At 45.6% G+C, this 18838-nt stretch overlaps 1 protein-coding gene across 2 annotated transcripts; it reads left to right on the forward strand.

The window, feature by feature from the left end:
- The first annotated feature begins 1240 nt into the window (after nucleotides 1-1240).
- On the forward strand, nucleotides 1241-17755 carry FIBP (FGF1 intracellular binding protein). 2 transcript variants are annotated; one of them, XM_087705292.1, is made up of 11 exons: nucleotides 1241-1292; nucleotides 2673-2821; nucleotides 4827-5025; nucleotides 8369-8495; nucleotides 8774-8874; nucleotides 10302-10435; nucleotides 11182-11290; nucleotides 12732-12795; nucleotides 14056-14142; nucleotides 15832-15929; nucleotides 17417-17755. In XM_087705292.1, the coding sequence occupies exons 2-11, from the start codon at nucleotides 2737-2739 to the stop codon at nucleotides 17484-17486; spliced, it is 1074 nt and encodes a 357-aa protein (XP_087561418.1). In that variant the 5' UTR covers nucleotides 1241-1292; nucleotides 2673-2736; the 3' UTR covers nucleotides 17487-17755. The 2 variants fall into 2 exon arrangements, with proteins under 2 accessions (XP_087561418.1, XP_087561417.1); XM_087705291.1 differs by lacking the exon at nucleotides 1241-1292 and having other exon boundaries at nucleotides 2309-2821.
- The last annotated feature ends 1083 nt before the right edge of the window (nucleotides 17756-18838 follow it).

Genomic DNA, 18838 nt, shown 5'->3' on the forward strand with positions numbered 1-18838 from the left:
TGGTTATAATGTGAGGAGCCAAAACTCTGGATGTGCCCCATGCTGAGAGGTGGCAGAATAACTGATGAATAAATGAGATTTTATTTAAAAGCACAAAGGGATTGATATTCTTCAATGCTCAAAACAGTGAATTAATCATGCTTCTAGTCCTCAGTTTCTAGCCCCAAAGCCCAAATGGACCCACTCTTTTATATGCACAATGAATTAATCATCCTTCTAGTCCTCAGCTTCTGCACTATTTCCAGTCCCAAAGCGCAGTGCCAAAGCCCAAAGGGATCTGCCTTTTAATATCCACAAAACAATGAATTAATCATCCTTCTAGTCCTCAGCTTCCACACTATTTCCAGGCCCAAAGTGCAGTCCCAAAGCCCAAAGGGACCTGCCTTTTCATATCCACAAAACAATGAATTAATCATGCTTCTAGTCCTCAGCTTCCGCACTATTTCCAGGCCCAAAGTGCAGTCCCAAAGCCCAAAGGGACCTGCCTTTTAATATCCACAAAACAATGAATTAATCATCCTTCTAGTCCTCAGCTTCCGCACTATTTCCAGGCCCAAAGCGCAGTCCCAAAGCCCAAAGGGACCTGCCTTTTAATATCCACAAAACAATGAATTAATCTTCCTTCTAGTCCTCAGCTTCCGCACTATTTCCAGGCCCAAAGTGGAGTCCCAAAGCCCAAAGGGATCTGCCTTTTAATATCCACAAAACAATGAATTAATCATGCTTCTAGTCCTCAGCTTCAGCACTGTTTCCAGGCCCAAAGCCCAGAGGAATCAATTTTTTAAAAGTGCACAAAACTCATTAATCATGTTATTAGTCCTTAGTTCTGTTCTGCTCTATTCTATTCTATTCTATTCTTGTTATTTTCCAGTCCCATTTTAGGGCTCAAAATGTGTGTGTATACTTTTTAAATTTTATTTTATACTACTCCTTCCAAAAGACTTAATCACCCTAGGGAAGCCTCCTCTGAAATGCATCGGATCACAACTCCCATAAGCCCCATCATAGGCGTATTAACATGACCCATATATGAACTATACATAGGGACGGGGTTTGCGCATGCGCTGCCTTTTCCCCGCCGTAGTCTCGGCTTTCATCTTTACCCCTGGCAAGGGCCGCCTGACAGGCTTTCGTCAACCCGCCGCCCATGCCAGTGGTAAAGATGGAAACAGAGAACACGGCGGGGGGAGAAAAAAAAAAAAGAAAAGGTAGCGCATGCGCAAATCCCATCCAGGCAGGCGGCAACCCGGAAGAGATTCTGCCTGGAGCGGGTCACGTGAAAATGGCCGCTGGTGGGATTTTTTTGCAGCTGGAAAGGGGAGAAATGGATGGATATCGAGGGAGGCCGTTTGGGGCTTGGGGGGCCGGGCTTTTTCTGCGGAGATGGGCCGCTGAACGAGCCGGGAAGAGACGGGGAGGCTCTATCCAGCATGAGGGGAGGGTTCCTGTCTTCCAAGGCTTGGGTGCCTCTGAGCATGCACAGAGTGCCTCGCCCCGTCCCTGGAGCAAAATGGCTGGACAAAGTCTGTAAAGCGAGGAGGGGAATAATAATAAAAGCTCAAGAAGGGCGTTCAAGAAAAAGAGGGGGGGAATTATAAATATGATAAAATTATAAATATTAATCAGATTTTTAACTCCTCCTATAAAATAGCATTTAAAAACTAAGATCTGCACCTTTCCTAGAGGGTATTCTTTCATATATGATTGAATCCCCATCCCTTTCTTTGGAAAAAGGTGTTTTTTTAAAAGGGTCCATTCCCCCCAAGTGTGTAAAAATCTAGCAGGATTTTGATGACTCTCATTCTCGGCTGTGAAAATGCACAATTTTAAATTAATATTAATATATTAAATATAAATATTATTATTATTTGCAACAACAGAATTGTATCACAGCGGCCAGTTGTTTCGCCGGATTTGGCATTGATTACTAGTCGGGCCCCACCCAGGGGCTTAGGACGTCGTATAATAATAATAATTATTATTATTAATAGTATATTTTAAGAAGGTACTTGGTTGATACCTAGGACGCTGGCAGCAACCCATATCAACCATTAGCATCAGTCAGTTGGCATAATTTTGTGCTTCATGAATAATATATATATATATTATAATAATATAATAATATAATAATTATATAATATTTATTTTATATAAATAATAATAATAATTTGCAGCATCCTGGAATAACACCAGCGGCACTGCAAAAAATTGCGCTACTAGGAATATCATATATTTTAAGAAGATAGGTACTTGGTTGATACCTAGGACGCTGGTAGCAACCTCTATCAACCATTAGCACCAGTATTTGTGACGCATCTTTAAATGTTCACTTGACTGAGTTTCATTTTTAATGAATAAAAGAAATAATACTAATAATAAATTTAATACATTTCGACACCACTTATGCTTGCTTTCGGGCGCGTGTTCAAACCATCCTCTTCCTTTCTGTGGAGACCTAGAGTGGTTTTATTTGAAAAAAATTCCTTCCTTCAGTTCAATATTTTTTGGGGCATTTGGCCCGTTGAATTCCATAAAACACAAGAACTTAACAACCAGGCTGAGAAAACTCCAAATGTGGGAAGAATTCTTGGGTGCTGTGGCTGGGAAGGTCTCTGAAGTGGGGAAAAAAGAGCTTGTGGACTAGAAACTTAATTTCTCTGCTTACCTTGCAGGCTGTGAGGTGCACCTTGATGCCAGCAAGAGATTCTGTGCCTGAAGAGTGGGACTCCATTAATCATGACCAGCAATCTGGACATTTTTGTGGGGAACACCACCTTGATCGACGAAGAAGTCTATCAACTGTGGCTAGATGGATATTCTGGTAAGTCTCGGTCCTTCATGTCTGTTTCTCGTGAAAAAGACAATATGCAACGATGTTTCTCAGCCTTGGCAACTTGAAGATAAGAAGGACTTTAGCTCCCAGAATTCTTCAGTTGGTTGGGGGAGCTCTGGGAGTTTAAATCCACCCATCTTAAAATACCTTAGCTGTGGATTTTTGGGGAGTTGAAGTCCATCTATCTTAAAGCATGCTGGCTGGGGGATTCTGGGAGTTGAAGTCCACCCATTTTAAAGCTGCAGGGGTTGAGTAATCCTGATCTAAGACAGGGGTCCCCAACCTTGGCAATTTGAAGACGTGTTGACTTCAACTCCCAGAATCCCCCAACCATCATGCTTTAAGATGGGCGGAGTTTATCTCTCAGAATTCCCCATCCAGTCTTCCTATCTTAAATAGCAGCAATAGCAATAGCAGTTGGACTTATATACCGCTTCATAGGGCTTTCAGCCCTCTCTAAGCGGTTTACAGAGTCAGCATATTGCCCCCAACAACAATCCGGGTCCTCATTTTACCCACCTCGGAAGGATGGAAGGCTGAGTCAACCCTGAGCCGGTGAGATTTGAACAGCCGAACTGCAGTCAGCTGAAGTAGCCTGCAGTGCTGCATTTAACCACTGCGCCACCTCGGCTCTGGTGAGCATGCTGGGTAGGGACTTCTGGGTGGGTGGGTGTGTTTGAAGTCCACCCCACATTTGAGAAACTCTGAAGTAGATGATCTTTACTAGCAACCTAGGAGAACATGAACTGAATTCTTACATGTTTATTTATTTATTGGCATTTGTCAAACAAAAATGATAGCAAGAGTAAGAGAATAAAAATACAATGACAGGGATCATAGGCACATTAGTGCACATATGCACACACACATACCTTCTACTGATCTCTTAAGTATGAAGTAAGGCCCACGAAAGTCCATTTGTGATTGAAACTGTGAAAATTTGTAGCTGAGACAACTGAATCAGGTACAGCATTCCGGACTTTGACAACTCTATTACAGAAATCGTATTTCTTACAGTCAAGTTTAAAGTGATTTACGCTGCGTTTAAAGCAGTTATTTGCACACGTATTATTGCAATTAAAACAGAAAAAGTCATTTACAGGTAAAACATTACTACATATAATTTTGCATGCAATACATACCATATTTTTTGGCGTATAAGATGCACCGGAGTATAAGATGCACCAAGATTTTGAAGAGGTAAATTTTAAAAGAAAAAGGTTTTGCACTCTGCAGACCTCCCAAACCCTCTTGCACGCCTCATTTTTTTGTGAAAAATGGGGCATGCAGAGACTTTGAGATGCCTGCAAAATGCTACTGGGGGCTGGGGGGGGGAGGAACGAGCAAAAAACGGCTCGTTTTTCACTCTTTTTGCCCACCCCAGCCCTCAGGAGCACTTTGCAGGCTTCCCAAACCCTCCACGGCCACTTTTGTGAAGGGGGCGGGGTTTCAGGAGGCCAAAAATGCGGTATTCCGTGTATAAGACGCGCCCAGATTTTCACCCTCTTTTTATGGGAGGAAAAGGTGCGTCTTATACTCCGAAAAATACGGTGGGTCTGACCGCAAGCTCTTAAATTATCCAAACGGAGAATTTTGAGCCTAGTAACATAAGAAATTCTATTGTGCCCAGAAGAGTGCAAGATTTTTCTCATGAAATACTTCTGAACCTGCCCGATTGTTTGAAATATTAATAAAATACAAAATACAAATACAAATAAATGTCAGATATGTGGCGGGGATTCCAAACAGTTGAACAGTACTCTAACATCGGTCTAGCATAAGTTTTAAAAGCTCTAATTAGCAGTGCAATGTTTCCAGGAAGAAAGTTTCGCGAAATTAACGTGCTTCACTGTGGCTCTGTGCATGCTTTTTCTTGGCTGCGATTGGTGACATGAGTCTTAAAGCCAGGCACAGATGTTTACGCTCCAGGAATCTTCCCACCATGTGAAATCTCATTTCTTGAGACAAACCTTCCCCTCTTGGTTTTCCCCAGTCGACGATGCCGTCTCCCTTAGGCTGCGTTCTGGCATCTTGGAGCAGACGGGCGCCACGGTTGACGTCCTCCAGAGCGACACCATGGATCACTACCGCACCTTTTACATGCTCGAACGGCTCCTCCATTCTCCCCCCAAGCTGCTGAACCAGCTGCTTTTCCAGATCCCGCCTTGCCGGCAGACAATGCTAATCGAAAGGTGAGCTGGCGAATCTATATCTATAAAAATGTGTATGTGTGTCTGTGTATGTGTGTACCAGCATAACTCTGGAACGCCTGGAGCAATTTCAACCAAACTTGGTACACAGATAACTTACTCTCTGGAAACAAATACTGTGGGGGTAAGATCCTCCCTAACACTCCTCGTGTGTGTGTGTGTGTTCTGTTAAGAGACAGCCTGTTGTGCCTCAAAACAGCTTCTACCATACTGACGTAAAATGGCTTCTACTGTACAGCGCACTGGACTTGCCAGCTTCACAGTACTCCACAAGGGGGCTCCCTCTGGTAAGGGGGAAAATCCAACATGAGAAATTATGGACATTTTCCCCCTATAAATACCCAGGCAACGCTAGGTCATCGGTAGTGGATAAAATGGCCCCTGGGACCTCATTTTACCAACCTCAGAGGACGGAAGGCTGAGTCTCAACCTTGAGCTGGTCAGAATTGAACGCCTGGCAGTGGGCAGAGTTAGCCTACAATATTGCATTCTAACCACTGGGAGGGAGGGGAGATGAGGGAGAAAGGAAGGAAGGGGAATAGCAATAAGTCTTATATACCGCTTCACAGTGCTTTCCAGCCCTGTCTAAGCAGTTTACAGAGTCAGCCTCTTGCCCCCAACAATCTGGGTCCTCATTTTAATGACCTCAGAAGGACGGAAGGCTGAGTCAACCTGGAGCTGGTCAGGATCGAACTCCTGGCTGTGGACCACTGCGTCACCACGGCTCTTTTACATATACACCCTATAGATAGTCTACCTCACAGGACAGTTGTAAGAATAAAACTTGGAGATTAAGTCTTGCTGCAATAACCTGGGGCAAAAAAAACCCTATGTAAATATAGTTGCTTTACTACAGAATAATATAACTCAGGTTTGAAAAGTAAAATCAGGATTTGTTTATTTGAGAAGGCTAAGGGATCCGAAGGTTCTATCATAAGAAGAACGGTTGCAGGAACTGGGTATGTCTAGTCTAATGAAAAGAAGGACCATGGGGGATATGATCGCTGTCTTCCAATATTTGAGGGGCTGCCCAAAGAACAGTTTCAGTTTCAGTTTAATAAAATTTGTATGCCGCCCACTCCCATTGGGACTCTGGGCGGCTCACAGGCAAGATAAAAAAGCATTTAAAAATTTAAGATAAGAGATACAATTATTAAAATTAACACATCATCCATTCTGTCTAAGTGGGGCTGGATATTAATCAACAGCCCCAGGCCTGCTGGAACAGCCAGGTCTTGGTGGCTTTATGGAAGGCCGGGAGAGTGGTAAAGGTCCAGATCTCTACGGGTAGATCGTTCCACAGGGACGGCGCAGCTACAGAGAAGGCCCTCCCCCGGGGGACCACCAGCCGGCATTGTCCGGTTGACGGCACCTGGAGGAGGCCCAACCGGTGCGATCTTACAGGGGGGCTCAAGCTATTCTCCAAAGCACCAAAAGCAACAGATGGCAACTAATCAAGGCGAGAAGCAATCTAGAACTAAGGAGAAAATTCTTGAAAATAAGAACAGTTAACCAGTGGGACAGCTTGCCTTCAAAAGTTGTAGGTGCTTCATCACTGTAGGTTTTTAAAAAGAGATTGGACGTGAATCTGGAACATTTTATCATATGTGGTGGACATGTCCCCCCCATGCCAGGAAATATTGGTTTAAAATTAAGGATTGGCTGGAAGGAATTATAGAACAAAGGATATCATTGAAATGATGTTTACTAGGTATATTATACCCAGAGATGGATAAGAAATATCAATATATATATAACATTATATCAGTGGTGGGATTCAGCCAGTCCGCACCTATTCGGGAGAACCGGTTCTTAACTTTCTAAGAGGTTCAGAGAACCGGTTGTTGGAAGAAATCTTCTTTTGGTTTTTTCCCGCTTTACAGGGCTAATCCTGTAAGGAAGGCAGGAAGGAAACATTCTGGTGTTGTTTCTAGCCTAATCTTCATTGCCCTGCTTATAGAAACTGCCTCTCCGGTTAACCCTTATTACATTGTAAACAGCTAAGGCGAAGTGCCCATCGACCTGAGTAATATTGAGTTGGCCATGCCCACACGGTCACATGACCACTAAGCCCCGCCTACCCACCTGGTTATTAGGACAGAGAACCGGTTGTTAAACTATTTGAATCCCACCACTGCATTATATATATAACAATATATCACTAACCGCTGCTAGAATTGCCTTTGTGCAAGATTGGAAACAAAACACTACCTCCTCCCCACACACCAGAGGTGGGTTCCTACCAATTCGCACCTATTCGGCAGAACCAGTTCGTCAAATCTACCGATCCGGTTAGAAGAGGTTCCACCAGTGGACCCGGAAAGCAGGTCACACCCACAGAAGAGGTTCCTAAATTTTTTTAAACCCACCACTGGTCCTTGGATATGATTATTCTACACTATCATGCCCATATTTATAAAACTCAGTGCCTCTGTGAAAGGTAAGGATGACTACTGCGTTTGTGGTGCAATCAGAACATTGCGTGTGTGGAAGTTGTTTTAACGCAAACCAAAGATGCCTTTTAAAAAACAAGTTTACATCATATCCTTATTTATGCCAGTGCTGCGTGTCAGGTAATTTTAGGTGATTCTGACAAGTGTCGTCGGCATCTTCATATCGGGTCACATGGGCGGCAAGCCACTCCCATCCAGTCACATGGGGTGGCAAGCCACTCCCACAAAGGAGGCCACACCCACAGAGTAGGTTCGAACAATTTTTGAAACCCACCACTGCCACACACGATATGGTAATTAGGAAGATACTCAAATGTGCTGAAATGAACAGGATGACCATGGAATGAAGAAAAGAGTTGGACTATTATAAAATTTGGAATGGACTGTACAAACGGCTAGAGAATAGAAGCCAAAACAAGAAATAAAAGTTTTGAAAACTATGGATTATACAGTATGAAGAAAAATGTATATACGTATAGATGTAAAATTTGATCCTATGCTCCGTACTTTCAGACTATAATATAGCTATATTCAGTACTATTAGAATTGTTAAAAAGTACAAGAAGGTAAAAATTGAGTAGTAAACTACAAAAGCAGAACATACATGCCGATACGAGAAGCTTTAGAAGTATATTATATTGGTTGTGATTTTATTTGTTTTGTCTTTGTATTGTTTTTCCTGTTCTTTTTAAAACATTTAATAAAAACTATTAAAAGAGAGAGAGAGAGATTGGACAGCCATTTGACCAAGATGGTGGAAAGTTTTAGACTAGGAGACCTCCCAGGTTCCTTCAAGCCCTAGGATTCTATTTCTTTGTTAATTTAGAAGGAAGTAATTAAATAAATGGTAGTAATGTTTTATTCCTTCCCAGGTATTATGCCTTCAATGCTGCTTTCGTCCGTGAGGTGCTGGGGAAAAAGCTATCAAAAGGAACCAAGAAAGATCTGGATGATATCAGTGCCAAAACTGGGGTGACCCTTAAAAGTTGCCGCCGACAGGTGAGTTGAAAAAAAAAAACTAGCTTTCAGTAACTCTTTGACAGACTGGCGTGAAAAGCAAATATATTTTCCAGGTGCTTGATGATCCAGAATCTTGTAAATACAGTTCGTTTGTACTAAAGATGGGATGGAAATAAAATTAAATTGGTTAGTCGGACAAGGTGCAACCACACCCCTGATGATGATGATAATTATTATTATTATTTTGCAACCCCAGACAAGTATGGTTTGCCTCCCACGATTGCGTCAAGTGTTGGTTTTTTCCCCTTCCGTTTCAGTTTGACAATTTCAAGCGGGTTTTCAAAGCCGTGGAAGAATTACGCGGGTCGCTGGTAGAAAATATTCAACAGCATTTCTTGCTTTCCGATCGGTTAGCCAGGTACGGAAATAAGCATGGGGGATGTAATGTGCTCAAGGTAGAGTTATTAGGATTCTTAACTTTGGCTGGGGTGGAGTGGGGTTGGACTAGAAGATCTCCAAGGTCCCTTCCAGCCCTATGATTCTATGAGTCCCAGATTCTGGGCAACCAGTCCACCAGAGAATTCTCTGTTTCTTGCACGTTCTCCCTCCTTCCCTCCCTCAAGTTTACCTGCAGAATTTTGTGCAATTCAAGATACCTCTATCTCTCTCTCTCTCTCCTTCTTTCTCTCCCTCTCTCTGTCTCTCTGTGTGTCTCTTTCTCTCTGTCTCTCTGTCTCACTCTCTGTGTGTGTCTCTGTCTCTCTCTGTCTCTGTCTCTCTCTGTTTCTCTCTGTGTCTCTCTTTCTCTGTCTCTCTGTGTCTCTGTGTGTGTCTCTTTCTCTCTGTTTCTCTGTCTCACTCTCTGTCTGTCTCTGTCTCTCTCTGTTTCTCTCTGTGTCTCTCTCTGTGTCTCTCTCTGTTTCTCTGTCTCTCTCTCTGTCTCTCTGTGTGTCTCTGTCTCTCTCTGTGTGTCTCTGTCTCTCTCTGTGTGTCTCTGTCTCTCTGTTTCTCTCTGTGTCTCTCTCTGTGTCTCTCTCTGTTTCTCTGTCTCTCTCTGTGTGTCTCTGTCTCTCTCTGTGTGTCTCTGTCTCTCTCTGTTTCTCTCTGTCTCTCTCTCTCTCTCTCTCTGTTTCTCTCTGTTTCTCTCTGTGTCTCTCTCTTTCTCTGTCTCTGTCTCTCTCTCTCTCTCTCTGTGTCTTTCTGTGTCTCTGTCTCACTCTCTGTGTCTCTGTCTCTCTGTTTCTCTCTGTCTCTGTCTCTGTTTCTCTGTCTGTCTCTCTCTGTTTCTCTGTCTCTCTCTCTCTTTCTCTGTCTCAGTTTCTCTCTCTCTCTCTGTCTCTCTGTCTCTCTGTCTTTCTCTGTCTATGTCTCTCTCTGTGTGTGTGTATCTTTCTCTGTCTCTCTCTCTCTGTCTCTCTTTCCCCCCCTCCCTGTCTTCTCTCCATCTTCTCTCCACTCCATCTCTCTCTCTCTGTCTCTCCCCCTCCTGCTCACTCTCCCCCCCTCTCACACACACACGTACAGCAGTATCCCTCAACCTTAAGATATGCAGACAAACTCCCAGAATTCCCCAGCCAGCACGTGAGTTGAGGCCCACCTTTCTTAAAATGTGTCAGCATAATGTTTCTCAACCTTAGCAACTCTTAAGATACACGGACTTCCAACTCCCAGAATCCCAGCGCTAGCCTTGCTGGCTGGGGAATTCTGGGAATCTCAGTCCCACGTATCTTAACATTGCGAAGGTTGAGACATGCTGATGTAGAGGCCCTTCCTTTGCTGACCAGCTGTCCTAGTGGTTAAGCTGTCCTGGCTTAAACCCCCAAATCTTCTCCCCCACCCCTTTAGGGACTACGCCGCCATTGTATTCTTCGCCAACAGCCGCTTTGAAACCGGGAAGAAGAAACTGCAGTATTTGAGCTTCGAGGATTTCGCCTACTGTGCTGAACAGATGATCGAGAATTGGACTTTGGGGGCGATGGGTAAGAGGGCAGATCCTTCAGGATATGGGGTGGGGCAGGCCCCCCGGAGGAGACCAGGCCCTTCTCCAGCGGGAATTCAGGGACTGTTGCACCCGCAGGGATGGTTTGTTGTAGGCTTAACAGCAGCGCTGACCCAATGGTGAAATCTAATTTTTTTAAACTACCAGTTCTGTGGGCGTGGCTTGGTGGCGGTGGTCATGTGACTGGTTGGGCGTGGCTATGTAGCCATGTGACTGGGGGATCAAAAGACAGTCACTTTAACTGTCCTTCTGGAGCAGGGGGTTGGACTAGATGACCTCCAGGTCCCTTCCAGCCCTGGATTATCCTCTGAAGCTGAGTCTAGTGCCAGGTTTGTTGTCCTTCCTTCCTCTCCTTTTTCCCTCCCTCCCTTTCTTTCTTTTTCTTCCTTTCTCCCTTCTTCCTTCCTTCCTTCCTTCCTTCCTTCCTTCCTTCCTTCCCTCCCTCCCTCCCTCATTCCATCCTTTCTTTCTTTCTTTCTTTCTTTCTTTCTTTCTTTCTTTCTTTCTTTCTTTCTTTCTTTCTTTCTTTCTTTCTTTCTTTCTTTCTTTCTTTCTTTCTCTACACCCCCCCCACCCATTTTTGGCCTGGGGAGCAAAATGGGCCCCCACCCCTGTGTTTCCAGAGAATCTGTAATAAAAAAAAATGCTTAAAAAGTAAAACAACAACAACAAAAACTTCGAAGCTCAGGTGTGCAACAAAATGACTCACTTCATTTGTCCCGGCAGATACCAACGTAGATGACATGGACGTCGATTTGGATAAAGAATTTTTACAGGGCCTGAAGGAGTTAAAAGTTCTGATTGCCGACAAAGATCTACTAGACCTGCACAAGAGGTATACCGACAGGGGTCCTGGGAGGGGAGGGGGCTTGCCAGAATCCAAGCTTTGGTTAGGCACAAGACATATTAGAGTTTTGCGCTTGTCCTGTAAAAAAGCAGATGAATAAGGAGCCGGCTGGAGGCAGCTATGAATTAAATATTAATTTTACAATTTTTTCACTCTGTCCCAAGACTTTTTTGAGTGGTTAATCACAACCATAGAGGAAGTCAACAAAACTCCTTTGGGTGAGGTACAGCAAACTTCAGGGCAGTCTCATTCCTCGGAGAACGCTGAGGACTAGCTCCTTGTCCCTAAGTTTGAGAGAGAGAGAGAGAGAGCAGAACGCCGGGTTGAACTCCTCAACTTAACAACTGGTCCTTTTAGCAACCCGTCGTCAGGGTTCCAAATAGCATCGAAAAGTAAATCAGAGTCCAAGGGAAAGGATTCCTCAAAGTTCCAATTTATCAAGAGAGCCATGTTGGCACAGCTGGAAAAAGCTTCCCGGTTTTCCCCACCCAGTTGAAAGTTCTAGATCTTGCCCCCCACCCCCACCCACAAGTCCATCCCATGGTCCAATCTCCCACTGCCACGCTGGCAGCTTCCACCCATCCACTTCCGGTCAGGTGCAGAAGTGCAAAGAACAAAGGATGACCTTGGATTTCTGGAAGGAATGTTGTTATGGCTACATCGCATCTAACTCCATACAATCCCCACCTCCCATTTTCCCACAGCAGAAAATGCCTAGTAGAATAATGGTGTGGCAGGCCAAAGATCCAAAAGAAAAGATGGCTGCAGGCCTGACACCCGTTTTGGAGTTATGACCAAGGGACTTACAACTTGGGATCTTGACATTTCACACACTTACCCTTTAAATCCTGAGCAACAAAGTCTGTTTTTATAGACATTTGCTTCCTCCGGTATTTGCGCCACTGTGTTTTATCACCGTTTTTGCCAAAAATCAGAATCCATTTCCAAATTTTTGGCAAAACCACGCTGCAGGGAACAGTGGCTTCACTCAAAAGACTGTCACAAACACATTGTAAAATCGGGGCCGGCTGTACCTACGGCCAGCCCCGTTTTGCGACTGTTTCGACTTCCATCCGAAGTGGACAGCCTCCGTTAACAGTCGTAACTTGAGAATTCCCTATTTTGTTTCACTTCGGGGGAGAATTGCCATCTCAGAGGGTTACACGTTTCGGGAGGAAGCGTGTCACACTTTAAAATCTTTTTAAAATCATGAGCCAGTGGAACGGCTCGCCACCAGAAGTTGCGGGTGCTCCATCACTGGAGGTTTTTAAGAAGAGATTGGACAGCCATTTGTCTGGAATGGTATAGGGTCTCCTGCTTGAGCAGGGGGTTGCACTAGAAGCTTGGAATAGGCACTTGAGGGGGGGGCTTTCTCTAAAAATTTCCCGCATTCTTCCTACTTCTTCCTTTTTTATACTTAACTCCACAGCCTGGTGTGCACAGCACTGCGGGGGAAAATCTCGGTCTTCAGTGAGATGGAAGCCAATTTTAAGGTGGGTCCTACTGGGACTCAGGCCCATCAGCGGCCTGGGAAGCTGGCAGCAGATTCGGGCAGTGAGGAGGTTGGGGAGGAACCTGGGCCAGTCCTGGAGTCTGGGGAAGGCTCTGATGAGGGCTCTGTGTCGGAGGCAGAGAGGGGGCCAGGGCCGTCTGACAGTTATCAGCTGCCTTCGGAGTCGGACATCAGTGGGGCAGAAGAACAGCTGGAGCCTGTTCCCAGTGTGCGCATGCGCAGAGCTGCCAGACGAAGGGAACAGCTAAAGAACAGGGATCGACTTGGGAGGAAGGCCACAGGTGGACGATGAATGGCCCCTCCCAGAGGAAATAAAAGAGGAGCGAAAGGGGAGTGGAGTTTGCAGGAGACCATTATTTCGCTTCATTGGCTCGTGACTCTCCGAAACCCCTGGCCAAGTTTTGCAGAGATCGGCCTGGCAGCTCTCCAAGCCAGATGAGGTCTGTGACCATAAATCCTCCCTTGAAAGACTTTGCTGGATGTGAATGAGCAGAATTCACAGTCAATTAATAGAAGGGTTTTTTTTCGGGACAACAAGGAGTTTGTTTCATGCTCTTGAGAGGCCTAGGTCAGAACACAGAGTTTGAATCCTGACACACACCTCCTTTTGTTCCCACAACCTCCTTGTTAGGTAATAGAGAAAAAAAATTGAGCAGGATCTGAATTGTTCTCCAAAATCATTATAAATCGGGAAGTGTTTGTGAGCTGTTATTTACTGGCTGGCCACACGGAGGAGCCATTGTGCCTTTTTGGGGGGGAGGGGGAAACACCAGTTAAACTGCAAAATGTGGATTTTGTAAAAAAGTGTTTGTTTTTTTAAGGATTAAAAGGGTTTTCAAGGTGTAATGTGTCAAGATGAGTGGACTTCAACTCCCAGAATTCCCCCAGCCAGCAACACTTCATCCAACATAGCATTTCTTGACCCTTCAATTTAAAGCAGTGTTTCCCAACGGCAGCCATTTTGAGATGTTGCTGGCTGGGGAATTCTGGGAACTGAAGTCCACACATCTCAAAAACGGCTGCCGTTGGGAAACGCTACCTTGTGATTGCTGTGATTGGCAATCTGGGTGTTGGAAGTCCACAGATCTTTTAAAATTGCTACGGTTGGGGAATAGTGTTCCTTGTTGACGTTTTACTTTATTTCATGTCTTTATTTTATAGGTTTTATTTTTATTTGACTTTACTTTCTGTTGTTTGATTATTTTAATCAAATTTATATAGCCGCCTGTCTCTCTTGCAGAATCTCAGTCGGGCTTTGATCAACATCGCCTCGAAGCTCACCCACAACAAAGACGTGCGGGATTTTTTCATTGATCTAGTGGAAAAGGTAGTGTGAGCCATTTCCCGGCCCTGGGAATGTGGGTTTTCAGCTGCCTAACATTTATACTTTTTAAAACTACAGCTCCCAGAATTCCCCAGCCAGCATGCTTTAAGATGGGTGGACTTCAACTCCCAGAATTCCCCAGCCGGCATACTTTAAAATCAAATTCAACTCCTAGAATTCCCCAGGCAGCTTGATTTAAGATGGGTGGACTTCAACTCCCAAAATTCCCCAGCCGGCATACTTTAAAATCAAATTCAACTCCTAGAATTCCCCAAGCAGCTTGATTTAAGATGGGTGGACTTCAACTCCCAGAATTCCCCAGCCGGCATACTTTAAAATCAAATTCAACTCCTAGAATTCCCCAGGCAGCTTGATTTAAGATGGGTGAACTCCAACTCCCAGGATTCCCCAGCCTGCGTGCTTTAAGATGGATGGACTTCAACTCCCAGAATTCCCCAGCCAGCGCCCTTTAAGATGGGTGAACTCCAACTCCCAGAATTCCCCAGCCAGCGTGCTTTAAGATGGATGGACTTCAACTCCCAGAAATCCCCAGCTAGCATGCTTTAAAATGGATGGACTTCAACTCCCAGAATTCCCCAGCCAACAGGTTTTAAGATGGGAGAACTTCAACTCCCAGAATTCCCAAGCCAGCATGCTTTAAGATGGGTGGGCTTCAACTCCCAGAATTCTCCAACCAGGACTGTTGGCTAGGGAATTGTGGGAATTGAAGTCCACCCATCCTAAAAGTTGCCAAGATTGAGAAATATTATCCTGGAGTACCACAAAACCGAGGCTCCCTCAAATTCATCCAGGAATTAAATATTAATATTAAAGCAAGAGAACAAGGTTAACCCAACGGAAGGCCCCGTTAGGCCCTGCGTGGTGTCCGCTCAGATTTATTCGATCCACCTCTGATTTTGTGGGATCTGGGATCTTTCTCCAGCCCCCCTCCTCCTTCTGGGAATGCAGCCTCTGCCCTTTTTCCAAAGCTCACCAGAGTGGTGGTGGTGGTCCTAAGCCCAATCACTCTTTTCCAAGCCTTGTAAATTGTTCTGACCCCCTCCTCCGTCCAGTAACGAAAGCCGAGAGAAGAGTAAAATGGAATGTCCTTTAATAACAAGACCAGAATCTCGGTGGCTGAAAGCCAAGTAAACAAACAGATAAGGACCTTGGCAGCAAGTCCGACAAACCTTAGCAGCAATTCAGACTAACTCTGGCAGCAATCCAGCCTGCCAAGTTAGTTTCTCTTTAGTCAAAGCGTTGACTTCTGCAAGAAAGGCGTGGCACAAGCAGTCTTTTTTATAGTCTGGAGAGGAGCCTAATGACCATCAGCTGAGCGTAATTACCTCCTGTAATTACGTAGTTGTTCTTGACGCCGAGTAGCTCTTCGATGGCGTGCATCCAGGAACAACTCACTGTTGGCGTCCGGATCACTCTCCCTTCCCTCCTCCCCACTGATCCAAGGCTCAGGCGCCACCTAGTGGCCAACCAGTCTCTCTGCTCCCGGCTCGGAGTCGGAACCTTGTCCAGGGTCCTCCACATCCTCCAGGGCCGACTCATAGGGCTCCTCGCTGTCGGAGTCTGGTGGCAGCTCCAACGGCTCCTGCTGGGCCACAACAGTAAATTATCACTTTTCCTACCAGGAGAACTTGATTTTTAAAAAAATATTTGCTCTCTTTTATTTTTCCGAAGTTTGTGGAGCCGTTCCGTTCCGACAAATGGAGCTCCAACGATGTGCAGCTTTTCCTGACCCACTACACGGCCAGCGCACACTCGTTGGAAGTGTTCAGGTGAGTAAAAAGCCTTTCGCACACAGCTTGCCTGCAGTATGGGTAGTCCTCGACTTACGACCTCCATTGCGCCCGAAATTTCCGTTGCTGAGTGAGACCTTGGTTTAAGTGAGTCTTGCCCTGTTGTACGTGAGCTGACCTAGGCTTCCGAAAAGCACGAAGCCGACTCCTTGTCCCGATAAAACCCCTTTTATTTAGGTGAAAGGGAATTCCAAGAGCCGAGGTGGCGCAGTGGTTAAATGCAGCACTGCAGGCTACTTCAGCTGACTGCAGTTCTGCAGTTCAGCGGTTCAAATCTCACCGGCTCAGGGTTGACTCAGCCTTCCATCCTTCCGAGGTGGGTAAAATGAGGACCCGGATTGTTGTTGGGGGCGATATGCTGACTCTGTAAACCGCTTAGAGAGGGCTGAAAGCCCTATGAAGCGGTATATAAGTCTAACTGCTATTGCTATTGCTATCCTCTCCAGCCAAGTCCTGGCCGACAGTCTTTCCGAGAGATTTCACAACTACGGACTTTAATCAGGCTTGGAGAGCTGCCGATATCTTCTAAACGCCACGCTGTAGCAGCAATTACTTGGCAAGAAGTCAGGAAGAGATCTTCACGCTAATGAATTGAACTAATAGTCTCCTGCAAGAAACAAACTCCTTGTATCCCAACAAAAAAAACCTTTAATTTACTTTGTTATTTACTTTATCCAGCCAAGTCTTTCAAGGGAGGATTTACAGTCACAGACTTTATCTGGCTTGGAGAGCTGCCAGGCCGATCTCTGCAAAACCTGGCCAGGAGAGTCACGAACCAATTAAGCAAACTAAGTGTCTCCTGCAAACTCCACTCCCCTCTCGCTCCTCTTTTATTCCCTCTGGGAGGGGCCATTCACCGTTCACCTGTGGCCTTACTCCCAAGTCGACCCCTGTTCTTTAGCTGTGCCCTTCGTCTGGCAACTCTGCGCATGCGCACACTGGGAACAGGCTCCAGCTGTTCTTCTGCCTCACTGATGTCCGACTCCGAAGGCAGCTGATAACTGTCCGACGGCCCTGGCCCTCTCTCTGCCTCTGACACAGAGCCCCCCTCAGAGCCTTCCCCAGACTCCAGGACTGGCCCAGGTTCCTCCCCAACCTCCTCACTGCCCGAATCTTTGGCCACTGCAGTACCACTGTTCGTTGTGGAGTGAATTATTGCCATTGTTAAATTAGTGACACGGTCGTTAAGTGAATCTGGCTTTTCCCATGGACCTGTCAGAAGGTCGCAAAAAGAGGATCGCGTGACCCCGGGATTCTGTGACCGTCATAAATACGAGCCAGGGGCCAAGCGTCTGAATTTTGATCACGTGACCACAGAGATGCTGCAACGGTCTTAAGACCACTTTTTCCCCAACGCCATTGCAACTCTGAACAGTCACTAAACGAATGGTCGTAAGTCGAGGACTGCCTGTGTTTATTTTCAATCCTCGTGACTTTTTCAGACCTCTGGCTTTCTCCTCTTGCAGGCATCAAGTACTTTGGGAACGATACATGGGTACTCTCAAGGCCTGCCTGCTGAAGATATACCATGATTAAACCCCCACAATTTCTGTTTTTAATTTAAAAAAAAAAAACAGATGTTAATAATTTATTTCGGGAGAGACTCCCTCAAGGCCAAAGTGCCTGTTCCTCCGGGACAGATCTCCTCTCATTTGTGACCCAAAGCTCATCCTTCACCTCCCCTTTACCTTTTTTTATTCCCCTTCATTTTGACACTGAGGACTAGTCAATTAGTTTGAGTAGTTGTTTTGCCTTTTTTGTTTTTTGTTTTGCTCGGATGAAATAAAGAATCCGTTTCGTCCCAAGCTGGAGCGTGGCTTGATTTTGGCTGCCTGTCTGAATTAGGAGTCTTAAAAGACCAAAGGCAGGGGATTATGGGGGTTGTTGTCCAGCCGATCCAGCAAGGGAAGAGGGATTTCAGCTGTCTGAATTAAAACTGGGGCGACTGGCTGTCTTTTGGGGGGTGTTTTTGCTGAAAATCTCTGTCCGCAGGAAGGCACCGGTTCGATTTGGCTGGTCCGTTGATTGAATTAGAGCAATAGCAATAGCAATAGTTAGACTTATATACCGCTTCATAGGGCTTTCAGCCCTCTCTAAGCGGTTTACAGAGTCAGCATATTGCCCCCAACAACAATCCGGGTCCTCATTTTACCCACCTCGGAAGGATGGAAGGCTGAGTCAACCTTGAGCCTGGTGGGATTTGAACAGCCGAACTGCTGAACTGTTCAGCATTTAACCACTGTGCCACCTTGGCTCAGTGGTTTAATGGGGAGAAGGTGGGGGATTATGGGAGTTGTCATCCAATACCCTGTTTCAGACTCAACTGGAAAATAAGCCCTGGCGTGATTTTTTCAGGATGCTCCCAATATGAGCCCTACCCCAAATATAAGACCCAGTTAAGATCATCAGCCAGACGGACAGATTTAGTAACGTATTTCCCTGAAAAATGAGACCTAACTGGAAAATAAGCCCTAAGGCTTCTTTTGAAACAAAAATTAATATAAGACCCAGTCTTATTTTCAGGGAAATACAGTACAACTGGCAAGGAAACAGGAACTGTGAAGTGTCAGAATTAAAATTGGGTTTATCGCTCGTTGATGGTGTTGTTTTTTGGTTCTTGGTGGTGTGAGGTGGTTGTGGTCAGCCGGCGGCCTGCCGAGCTGGCAGCAGATTCGGTTGGGGAGGAACATGGGCCAGTCCTGGAGGCTGGGGAAGGCTCGGACGAGGGCTCTGCGTCGGAGGCAGAGAGGGGGCCAGGGCCGCCTGGGAGTTACGCGCTGCCTCCGGCGCCTCCAGAGTTGGACATCAACGAGGCAGAGGAACAGGGGGAGCCTGTTCCCAGTGCACGCATGTGCAGAGCTGCCAGAAGGCAAGAACAGACAAAGGGG

The sequence above is a fragment of the Thamnophis sirtalis genome, unplaced genomic scaffold (genome assembly GCF_051295495.1).
Source record: "Thamnophis sirtalis isolate CommonGarterSnake01/CBP01778 unplaced genomic scaffold, rThaSir2_p1.2 scaffold_2, whole genome shotgun sequence".
NCBI classification, from domain to species: Eukaryota; Metazoa; Chordata; class Lepidosauria; order Squamata; family Natricidae; genus Thamnophis; species Thamnophis sirtalis.

Excerpts from the sequence above, each read along its gene's own strand:
- FIBP (XM_087705292.1), top strand. The coding sequence starts at position 2,737 with ATGACCAGCAATCTGGACATTTTTGTGGGGAACACCACCTTGATCGAC. Across the intron at positions 2,822-4,826 it reads GTGGCTAGATGGATATTCTG|TCGACGATGCCGTCTCCCTT; the intron begins GTAAGTCTCGGT and ends GGTTTTCCCCAG. Across the intron at positions 12,796-14,055 it reads AGATGGAAGCCAATTTTAAG|AATCTCAGTCGGGCTTTGAT; the intron begins GTGGGTCCTACT and ends TCTCTCTTGCAG.